The 12,414-nt window shown below is 31.4% G+C and overlaps 1 protein-coding gene across 1 annotated transcript in view; it reads right to left on the reverse strand.

Annotated features, from left to right (window-relative positions):
* The window catches only part of LOC107621450 (beta-glucuronosyltransferase GlcAT14A), a 3,985-nt gene extending 2,814 nt beyond the window's left edge, over positions 1-1,171 (reverse strand). The window contains exons 1-2 of the mRNA XM_021114377.1: positions 157-1,171; positions 1-26 (exon numbers count right to left, since the gene is read on the reverse strand). The exon at positions 1-26 is cut by the window's left edge and continues 38 nt beyond it. Coding sequence (XP_020970036.1) covers positions 1-26; positions 157-748 — 618 coding nt within the window. The 5' untranslated portion in view covers positions 749-1,171. The remainder of the gene's footprint in view (positions 27-156) is intronic.

The following is a 12,414-nucleotide window of genomic DNA, read 5'->3' on the forward strand; positions in this document are numbered from 1 at the left end:
CAAGTACGAAAACGTGTGCAGCAGATCTGGTTCACCAAAAACAAAAACACCATTGAAAACAATAACAATAATTCCAATTCTCAAATCAATTAACTAAATTGTACGATTCGAGCTTCCAGGATCAAGTGTTCACTAATTTAAAGAGAAAGAACGAACCGTCTTGAGTAACAAGGGGGTAATCGGAGGCACTGAGATTGATGAACCAATCCCAGTCACTCGATTCTCTCAAGAGAATGGCGGCAGCGTGGAGCGTGTTAGCCACCATGGTAGGTCCTCGATACGTAACAAGGTTAGCTTTCTCGATCACTCTCACATTCTGGAACCTTCGGAAAAGCGCGTGGCTCCTAACAAACTCAACCAGATCCGCACGCTCCTCCTTCGATGCCTCAAGGTCGAGATGCACGACGTAACGGTTGTTAGGGTGGTAGAGCGCGAGGAGAGTCCGCTTGACGGAGGCGCCGTCGCCGGCGGAGCCGGAAATGAGGTAGGCGAGGCGAGGCGGAGGAGGGAGGTGGGAGGGAGGGGGGACGTGGAGCTTGGATTCGACAAAGATGGAGTATGACGTGGCAGTTATGGAGCGGTAGAATGGGAGGATTGAACCGCCGGAAGGTGACGTCAGCGTTGCGAGGAAGAGAAGGAAGAGAGAGAGTAAGGAACCGATTGCGAGTGGGAAAACCCATTTTCTTTCTACTGATTGGTGCTGCTGCTGGTGCCTTAAGTGCATGTAGTAGTTCTTGAATTTCTTCATTCTTTTCAGGGGTTTCTTTTTTCTGGTTTTTGAATCAGACAAAGAAACCCACCTGTTATTTCTTAAGCTGAATGAAGCAGCAGTTAGGTGGCAAAGAACAATGAATATTAAAATAATATATATAGGAATAATAAGAAGAAAGAGAGGTTGTCTTTTAAGAACACACTGTGTTTTTGTTTCTGATGTGTGTGATTTGTCTATATGGTGTTTGTTTTTTAAAAGAAAAAGAAAAACTAATAATTATATGAGCAGTAACTAAAGTACAATACAAGGGCTGCTTGAATAATTTGTCTTGCCGTGACTGAAAGGTTATAAAAGTTTGGTGCGGTGGCTTTGAATTCACACTTGTTTCTGGCTCTGGGTTTTAACTTTTAATGATGCGGTTTATTAATGAACTGATTAGCTGAGGGATGAGAGTGATTAAGATTCGGATTAGAAGCAGACAATTATCTCTATTTTGTGTGTGTTGACTGTTGAGATGGGTTTCTATTTTTTTTTAATTAGTTTCTTTTACCTAAAGTGGCGTAGTGGGAAAAACGTGTTGCTATTTAGAGGGGGTTTATGGTGTAATTGGTGAGAAAAAGGAGTTGAGGTTGAGGGTTTGCAACTGTTTAGAGATTAATGATTGTAATGAAAAATAGTATGTGGGTGCGTCATGCGTTTGTTGAGGAAGGTTTAAAAAGGGTATTTTCACTTCATTAACGTTTAGGCTACATTTGTTTACAAGCGTGACAAGAAAAAATAAAATCATATTTGACAAACAATTAATCTCTACATTAAAATTATTTAATTAATTAAGTCCAACCAAATAGTTTTAACTTAATTCACTTTCACGGCCGTTATTTCTAACAAGATTTTGAGTCAACATACGAATATATATAACTTGTCTTTTTTATGTAAATTTCGTTTCATTTCTCGAATTTTCTCATTTGCATCTCTTCGTTCTGTTCCATCTCTGCATTTTTTGCGTTTCTCTTTCTTCTCGATGTTTTCTTCGTTTTTTGCGTTCTCTTCGTTCAAGTTTAATGTTCTTTTATCTGATTTGAAGATTTTGATCAAAACTTTTGAAATCAAGCTGTGAAATCAGGTTTGAGCAAGTATTTTGTTGTCGAAGATAATGAACGATTCAAGTTCAGATTGTCAATTGAACTGGAGCGAAGTGGATTATTATTTTGAATCGAATCAAGTGGTTGAGGTCTGGTTCGATTCTAGTTATGTAGTTCGTTGGTAGTTTATGATTCTGTAGGTGAATAATGTTGTTTTTGTATTTGAAAATTAATGTTCATGGTCAATGACGGATCCAGAAAATTTTATTAGTGGGGACAAAATATGTATAACATGATAATAATTTTATAATTATATTTTATTATTATAAAGAATGTTAGAGAGTATAAAAAAATTGTTTTTAGTATCTGAGGAGTTGAGTGAGATTTTGCATCGCGCTTATGATAATGCTATGGTTGAGATGCAAGAACACAAAGCCAAAAGCAAAAGAAAATGTTCGTTATATCAGACGATGCTTCGTTGGAAGACATTATCGAGCTTCAAAGCCCTCCACGAGTTAGAACAAGAGGACGTTCAAAAAATAGATTGGGATCGAACACGGAAAATCAGATTGCAAATGCTGCAAAGAAAAAGAAAAAGAAGACTCTAAGTGAGGTAAAAGTGATGTTCTTTAAATAGAAAAAAATTGAGTTTATACGTGTTAATTGTTTTGCTAATATGTGATTTACCTTTTGTAGTTGAACCTTTTTTATGGTACAGTCAAATTTCAGTCATTATCATGAACATATTATGAATTATCAGTTCAGATATTCAAGACAATAAGATAGATTTTCAGTGTTTTTATGAATCTATTTCGTTGTTATTTAACACAATTTCGATGTAATCTATGTAATGTTCTTTTTTTTATGAAAATGAAGTTTAGTATTTATATTTTTTTGTTTTGTTTTATTTTACCATATTTTGAAATTAGTTTCTTCAATTATATGATGGGATTTGTTTGTATTAAATATAAAATACACAGATAATTTAATACTTAAGTAGTGTAGAAATTCAACCTACTGAATTCGGTGTTTATTTGAATAGTTTTTGGTATATTTGAGAAGTAATTCAATGTATTATAGAATTTATTTTTCTTTTCCTGCATTTTTTGAGCCTGGATTCATTTAGATTAACAGCATTTCAATATAGTACAATACAAATAGGTTCATAGAAGTTTAATTTTACAAAGAAAATTTATGAAAAACTTGAATTGAATATTTATAAAGATACAATGTATGTATTTGTTTGAACTATACATTGCACAGACAATTGTACACAACCAATATAGAAATTCTTAACAATTTACAATATTCAAACTATGTTCTATCAATATCTCCTGATTCCAATATACAGTAAAGACTTAATAATGCAGCAGATGGCCTGGATAGTTTGATGGCTTCAGATTCTTAAATGGCTTTATCTCTGAGTTGATTCATTTCGTCAAATAGAATGAGTGAAGCATATTCGACTTTAAAATGATCAACTTGTTCCTAGAGTTTAAAGAAATTTCTTGATTAAAATCCGTTAATTTAGTAATAGAGAGTTTTCTATTTTTAAAGATAGTTACCTATTTCCAATTCTTCCATGAATAATTTTCCTTTTTCATCTTTTTTGGGTCAATTATCTCTAGCATTTCATCACATATATTGCACAATCCCATCTAAAAACAAAAATAAAATAACACATTAAAATAGGACAGTAATAACAAAAACACAGTAAAATTTATTAAATAAAAAGATTTGATACCTTGTTCGCTGCCCACTGATGTTGACGTATGGTGCTTCCACACCCTCATCCTTGTCTATCAAAGGCTTTTCTCTAGCAAACACTCTCATTTGTGAAATTATGAAGTCCTAAAAACCAAAAACCAAGTATAAGAAACTCTATATTTAACACCAAATTACACCAAAATGAATAAATGATAACGTCACACAAATAAACAACTTACAACAAATTTATTAAGTTTTGTTATGTCTTCTGAAGGAGATCTTTTGTTTAATGAGTCAAGGACATGAAATTTCTTCTTTTCAACATCCGCCATCTATATCCAGCAATGCTACATATAGCAAACTAGAGAAAATATCTGAAGTTTGGCCAGATAGAATAATATTTTAGTTTAATTGACACCTAATGTAAGAATTGTTTAAGAAGTTTTATAAATGAAAGCTTACAAATGGATGGGATGCAAGTTTTTTTTTGGTCTAAAAACGGAATGTAGTCTTGATAGTCTATAATCTGAAAGGGCTTGTTAGTTTCTGGATGAATGAACTTGCCCTCATGACTTACCAACGCGGCATTCTGCAAAATTTGTATAATACACCGAAAGAAATAGTTACAACAAACAATATATTTTTAAAATACACCAAAATTTCAATGTACTACAGCTTACCACAATATCAGAGGGGAGACAGTATATAAATTTTTCAAATCTTTCAATTTTTTGTTGTTCAGAATTCGACACATACATTGCCGAGACAACCTACACAAACAAAAAACTCAAAGTTAATATATATGGCACAACTCATAAGAAAATTATTAATGTTATTCTAGTATTACTAGATTTTCGATATCTGATTTGGCTTTTAAAGAATCAAAGTGCATTCTGATTATTTCCAGGTGAGATTCATGCTTTACCTTAAAAATCATCTCTCACTCATTAGAGTTTCCATCATCATAATTCTTGATATTTGTGATCCAATGAAAACATTTTTTTCTAAAGATCGCCTGTTATTTTCTTTTTTTCTCACTGGAGTTTTGAACTTGTCAAAGAAGTTCAGTTGTAGGCTGTACCTTTTTTGGTGAGAGACTTTTTTACTTAGCATAATTTAATGCTGCTGCAACCCTAGTATTTATGACTTCAACTAACTCTTCCACTAATATTGGGCTGTCTTGAGATTTTTCCTTGTCAGCTGGTGGTTCACCCTCTTGAGTAAGTGTAGCTTTCTCACTTGATTGAGAGAAGCCAAGGCTAAATGATGGTGCAGAAAAGTCATTCTTCAATGCAGCGTTGGCAATCATCATTATTCTATTATTCACGACTTGAGCGGGTGGTTGACTGCATAGTGACACATAAAATAGTTTAAGAATATACAGAAAATATTGAAAAAGAACTTTATTAAGTAGAACTTACACATTAGTAGAGCTACTTTCTCATGAGATTCTTATCGAGGATGTGGAAGTTGTGGAGGACTGCAGGATTACAGAAAGAAATTTAATTAATACAACTAGGGGTGGCAAGCGGGGAAGCCCGTCCCGCCCCATCGAAAGTCCGTCCTGCTCCACCGAGTGAGGTGGTCCTAAAATCCCACCCCGCCCTGCCTAACTGCAGGCTGGTGGGCTAAGCCTGCGAAATCTCCTCTTTTTTTTTTACTATTAACTATTAAATAATATATATAATTTCATAATCATTTTAATAAATTTATAATTTCTAAAGGCATAAAAAATTATAATTTTTATATTCACAAACATTAAAGTCTTCGTAATTATAAATATTGTCTCCAAAGCAAAATAAATATAATCCAAAACACTCAATTTTCATCTTCATTCTCTTGTAAGTTGGATTGGGAGAAGTTGGATTTTGGCAAGAAAGTTGCAAAAACATCCCCTTGCCAAAAAAACGAAGCCCGGCAGGAAAGCCCGCCCCGCCCCTCCAAAGCTCGCGGTTTAAGCGGTGCGGCTTAGGCGGACTTTTGCTATTTGGCGGTCCCAATTTTTCAGCCCGGCCTGCCTTTTCTGGCGGGTTACGCAGACTGGCCCGGCGGATTTAGACCCGTTTGCTACTCCTAAATATAACCAAATCAAGTGCACCACAATTTACATGAAATACTCCGAACTACGAGCTAAATATACCACTATTTAAAAATACATGCAACTCAATAAAACATCCACAAAATGACACCAAAACAACAAAAGTCCCTCAAAATGGACAAAATCAATATTCTGTTGTCTAGTTACAACAAAAAGAGGACAACAACACCAGGTGCACCGCAAATCAAAAGCAATACAGCGAATGACAAACTAAATACACCGAAAATATTAGAAAAGAAATTTAAGTAATATTTATGTATTAATAGTTTTTTCTTCTATATCTTCCTCCCTGAAAGACTTTTTAGCAGTTTGTTGATTCTGGGAGGACTTGAGACAGGTGTTTCTAAAGGAGGAGCACATACTTGAAATGGAACTCTATGGAAAACAAAAAATGAAAAAGTTAATATGGAGTAAACATTCTATTGCAAATGATTAACTCAATGGATAGAACATTGAAAGTGAATTGGAAAACTCACATGTCTAATGATTCTGATTGAGAATAAGTCTGTTTTCGAAGAACAATCATTTGTCCTTTAGGATTATCATCTATTATTCCTTCATTATCAGGAGCTGGTTCATTCAATGATTCTTCTTGTTCTTTAAACCTGAAATACAACGAAATCATCACAACTACACCTCAAGCATTCAATAAAAATACAACTTCTGTTGTATGAGAACTTATTACATAGTTGCAATTTTTTTCTTGTATAAAATCTTAAAGGACTTTTTTTCTAAAAAAAAATATATGAAATCAGAAGCAGAATATGGTAGCACAAGAATTAAAGAAATGGTAAGAGAAACAAAAATTACATGTTATCACTTGGTTGATTTACAGTGCTCTGATAATTTGTCTGTGTTAGAAACATAGGATCATTTTCACTTGCCAAATTTACATGTGGCATTCTAAGGAGAAAATAAACATTATTCAGTAAAACTAGAGTAATTACATAAGGTTTTAGAAAATTTTAGCAAAGAAAGAATTTCAGACATTGAATCTTACGTTTGCAAAAAATTATAGTGAGCTTCTGTGGAGTGGAACCCAGTTTTTGGAATATCAATGGTTTTTTCCTGTATTCTGGAAAACCAAACAATCATTAGGGAAAAAAACACAATAAAATTGAGAAAATACACCGAAAAGCACCACATACTTTTCTGCAGGCTTATCATTTGTTTTTTTCAATCTTGCTTTTCTTATTTCTTGTATTTGTTCACTTCTGACAGTACATGCAAAAGATTCTGTTTATAAATAAATAAAATTTTGATGGAAAAAACATAGCATTACAATGATAGTTTCTAAATTTTACTCATTATCAGATTCAGTTTCTTTTTGGGAGGATGAGTCCTCAGTAACATGTTTTCTTTTTTTGGATTCAATCATGAAAAAGCAAATAATCTACAGGCAAATAAACACAATAAGATTGATAAAATACACTGAAAAGAAACACTTATTTTTTTGCAGGTTTTTTTATTTTTTTCTTTAATCTTCTTTTTCTTATTTTCTCGCTTTCTTCACTTCTGACAATACATGCAAAAAATTCTATTAATAAATAAAATTTTGATGAAAATGAAAAACATAGTATTACAATGATAGTTTTTGAATCTTACCCATCATCAAATTTAGTTTCTTTTTTGGAAGATAAATCCTCAATAACGTGTTTCTTTTTTTTGAATTCCATCATGCAAAAACAAACAATCATCAGACAAATAAACACAATAAAATTAATAAAATACACACAAAAATAATACTTATTTCTTTGCAAGCTTGTGAATTTTTTTTGTCAATCTTCTTTTTTTGATTTTTTTGCTTTCTTCACTTCTGACAATACATGCAAAAAATTCTGTTAATAAATAAAATTTTGACGAAAAAGTAAAACATAGCATTACAATGATATATTCTGAATCTTACTCATCATCAGATTCAGTTTTTTTCTCTAAAGATGAATCTACAATAACGTGCTTCCTTTTTTTGAATTCCATCCTGAAAAAGCAAACAATTATTAGAAAAATAAACACAATAAAATTGACAAAATACATCAAAAAATAATGCTTACTTCTTTGCCATTCTTTTAGGTAGTTTTCTTCTTTTTTGTGTCTCCTCTAAATCATGTTCAGACTTAGACTCAGCAACACTTTTACTTTCTGAAGAAATAGTCTTCTTCTTTTGTGGCTTCTTTTGTTCTTTCTTTTCTTCCTTTCTTTCTCCCTCCCTTCTTTTTGTCTTTTGGTTGTTTTCTTAGTTATGCTCTTTTCACAATGCCCTAAAATAGAAAAAATATTTGTTTACACAATATATTTATAACAAATACAGTGAAATTAAAGAAAGAATTCTATTGAGTTACCATATTATCCTTAATCTTAGTTTGTATTCTTTCAACTAGCAACTCTCTAGTCCAATGTTGCACCCATGGTGGTCCAAGAATTGCATGCAGCGGGCTATTTTTGTGTGTGGATTCATGAAAATATACAATCATCAGAGTATAGAGGTAGCCATTAACAGCATATTTCTTTTGCAATGTGTGATCTCTGATGTCCTTGATGAGAAAGTTGAGCATATGACCACCCCAATTCCGTTCACGTGTTGCGTCCATGTAAAGAATGGACGACAAGTGAACCAGAAAAATTTTGTTTATCGTTGTCGGCAACAAGAAACACATCTGAAGTAGATGCTTGAATTTCAACTGATTTTCCTCCTCATTAGCACTTATCTCCATAATAGAGGTTGTCAATTCCGACAAAGTCTTTCCTTGGAAGTTTCTAATAACTTCCTTATTCTCCTCACTAAGTTCTTGAAAATTAACTTTGGCTGGATAGCATGGCCCTGCCAAAGCAGCAAAAATATTTCAATAACACAAAAATAATTTGATAATACACTGAAATTTAATTTACATAATATATTACAAAATAGATTTTTACCAGATACAGACAAGCCAAGGACAGCTGCTATATTTTTTTGGGTGATCTTGATTATACCATACCATGTGTCCAGTGTGTTATGGTATAGATCAAATGAATATATCAATTCTTTCAAGAGCTTTTGTGGCACATTCATGGGAGGGATATGCATCATATCACCGAATTCTAATTTTTGACAATGTCTTTCTTGAAATTGCTCATATTGTGGTATTTATCGTGAATGGATCTTGTGGAACATTTCAAATCATGATTTTTCTATAAATAAATGAAAATCATGTAAATAAACTATATTTATACAAAAAAAAGTTGAGTTGTTCAAACATATATATGCTTACATTATATTTTGGCGCTTGCCTTTTTGTCATTTTTTCTGTAAAGAATAGAAAAAAAGGTTAATAGGTAACAAGAGCACCAGTTGCACCTCAATTCACATGAAATACACCGAAAGACAAACCAAATATACCGAAACACAAATCAAATACACAGTTAATATTTTTTTATTACATCATACCATGTGAGGTTAAAAAAATATGCAACTCAATGAAACATACATAAAATGATACCAGAAGCACTACAACAAAATTCTATGGGTAGTTACAACAAATCCATGAACAAAATTCCTGAAAAATGGACAAAAATAGATGCAAATCGCTCAAATATATACAAGATAATATCAGAAGCATAAGAACAATATTCTATTGTCTAGTTACAGCAAAAAGAGAACAACAGCATCGGGTATACCTTAATTCACATGAAATATACCGAAAGCCAAACCAAATACACCGAAAAACAAACCAAATGCATTGTTATTTTTTTTATTACATAATACAATGTGAGATCACAAAGACATGTAACTTAATCAAACGTGCATAAAATGGTACCAGAAGCACTACAACAAAATTCTATGGATTGTTACAACAAATCAAAGAAGAAAATTCCTGAAAAATGGACAAAATCATATGCAAATCCCTCAAACACATGCAAATATAGCTTAAACTATACGTAACATTTTTACACCGACCAAACACAGTTATCATCAAATGAAGCGTATAATCAAAACAGTAATACGTACTTCAACGCAAGAACACAAAATGAATCTACTAAACAAACAGAAATATCACTATGTAGTGTTTCGCAATCAAAATGAGAAAGAGAAAAGTGAAAAAATTGGACGATTAGTGAACAGTACCTTCAATAATCTTTCATGTTCTCTTTCTGTGTTTCTTAGTGAAGATTTCGAATTTTGCTTTGAAATTTTCTTGACTTTTCGCGACGATTTTGAGAGATTTTTGAGAGATTTTGAGCCTAGTTTAAATTATGAGCGTTGCAATTTTGATCAAAGGAGAAGAACCATTTTTCATAATAACATTCACGCTATTCAACAGTTGGGGGAGCGCGTGTTTACATACACTCTAATTTGAGATTGGTTTTTATTGGGTTTGGGCCAACTTGATTGCCAAAAAAGCTTGTATATGTGTAGTAGGACTGTTTGACAAATAATATATGAATAGAGACATTGTATTTAAAAACACGAATTAATATATTTTATGTCTTTTCTCTATGTCTTTTCTAACAAAAATACTAATAAAAAACGTAAAATTATTTATTTTTCATTATTTTCTCAAGCTGATCCTGCTTTCTTCTATAATTGTAGTGAGAATAAATTTTAATTTTGGTCAGAATAAATTTTAGTTTTTAAAAGCTTGATATTTTATTCGATTTAAATATTGAAAACCTTACAACATTTAACCGAATGCCAAAATCCAAATCGGGGGGAAGTTGAAAACTAAGCACCGCCTACATTCTTTTTTCAACATATCTTTGCACTAGGATGCTTAATATAGTGTGGAGTAGCATCATTATGCTAGATCATATCATATCATCTGATTCTTATTTTAATTCTGATTTTGTTTTTGTTCAAGTTGGTTTTTTTAAAGGCAAATAAAGTAAATGTTTGAATGATTCAATACACTTGTTTTGAAAAATAAAAATAAAAATAAAAATGAGCTTTTTAATTTGCTAACTTTTACTGATAGTGTCAATGTTAGAATTTCATTTCTTAGATGTTTTAGCGTTTCATTTTATGACCGCTAAGGCTTTTTGTTTAGCGAAAACATTTATTTTGTTGTTCAAAAAAATAAGATCCTAAACAAATACTTGTATGATATAGATATTTCTCTGTTTTGAAGTTTGAACCATATACAAAATAGATTCAAAATTAAAGAATTAATTTATCACGGTAATTGAAGGCCAAAGTACGCACTTCTATTTTTGGTAGAATGACAAACTTACCTATTACATTCTATTTTTGTGCAGATTTTTTTAAAGAACGAGTTACTGGTATCTTTTTTACTAGAATTGGTAGATTAGTATTTAAAAAAAAATATTTTCATAGTTATTACTAAATAGTACATATGGCTTTAATCCAGAAAAAAACCTTTAAAATTATAGAAATTGTGGATAAATCGTGAATTAAGAAATTATAGAATTTTCGAGTTTTGAGTATGCACAAAATATTTCAAGATTCATTAATTTTGTTTTGGCGCATCATTTTGCCAACAGAATAATCGATCGTCCATGTAGTGCATGTGTTTTTAAGAAGTGGTCAACAAAAAATAAGGTGTTATGACTTTGTTGGATTGATGACCCTGTAAAACTTACTCTATATATATTTTGAAATGTAATATTCATATTATTTTGATAAATTTTTTTATTTTATATTGAGGTGTAGATTTTGATATCGTAGTAATTATATATATTAAGAGTAAAACATTAAGAAATAGTTTATAAAAAAATGCTGGAGGTATCGCCACAGAAATTTTCATTTATTTTTATTAGCAATTTGCAGCATTTCTTAACCGCTATGATTTTTTAATATAATTTTCCAAAACATTTTTAGCAGTAGTTTTAAAATAGCTGTGCATTCTTCATCCGACACAATAGTGACAGTTTTGAACCATCACGACTTACTGTGTGTCTCTTACGATAGTTATTTCAGCGATTTTTTAAAACTATTATCGCTTCTGTGTCAACGGTTGATCAGGTAGCGCTTCGAGAACCCCCACGACTTGCATAAACCACCACTACCCGACCAAAAAACTATCGGTAATGTCTTATTTTGTTGCAGTGGAAAGGGGGAATAAAATCATTGTTGTACTTGTCTAGGAATAGAAAAAAAAATTCGCACTGCAGTTACGTGCGATGAGAGAGCTAACAAAGACCTGTAAAATTTTCACGGGAACAGAGATCTGCCCCCATAAATAAATGGAGACGGAACTAGGGATTGAGGTATTTGCTCTATGAAGACCTGCGAAATCTTTGTGAAGAAAAATTTACTTAAATGCACTTATATATGTGTATGTATATATATTTTTATTTTATTTTAATATGTATATTAAAAATTTTGTGTGTATGTTAATTAAGTTAAATTTATATCTAAATTACATTTAATTTAATATATTTAGTTGAATTATATTGATTTTTATTTTGGTTGTATTAATTTTTTACTTTTTTAAATTTAATAGTCATGAATATTCACATATATTCACCTCTCTACAAAAAAATAAACAGAGATCCGTAACAAAAATAAAACAAAAACGAAAGATATTTTCCTAAACTAAAACAGAGATAGAAGAAGAATTTCCAACCTGTTGGAATTCCATTGACATTCTTACCCTATAAACAAAATCATTGCTATATTGAAATTCCAAATTTACAATATTTTTTTTCAAAGTCCACCTTACTTAACATGCCAAACTTAATCATACTTAATGAAATATTAATGAAACTTTTTTTAAAAAAAAATTGCCTAATTTAATCCGTAATTATATAAGATAGAGTAATATTTTAAATCAGATTGAATATCATTTTTAATTGAATAATTTAATTTTTGATAAATTTTA

This window comes from Arachis ipaensis, chromosome B10 (genome assembly GCF_000816755.2).
Source record: "Arachis ipaensis cultivar K30076 chromosome B10, Araip1.1, whole genome shotgun sequence".
NCBI classification, from domain to species: Eukaryota; Viridiplantae; Streptophyta; class Magnoliopsida; order Fabales; family Fabaceae; genus Arachis; species Arachis ipaensis.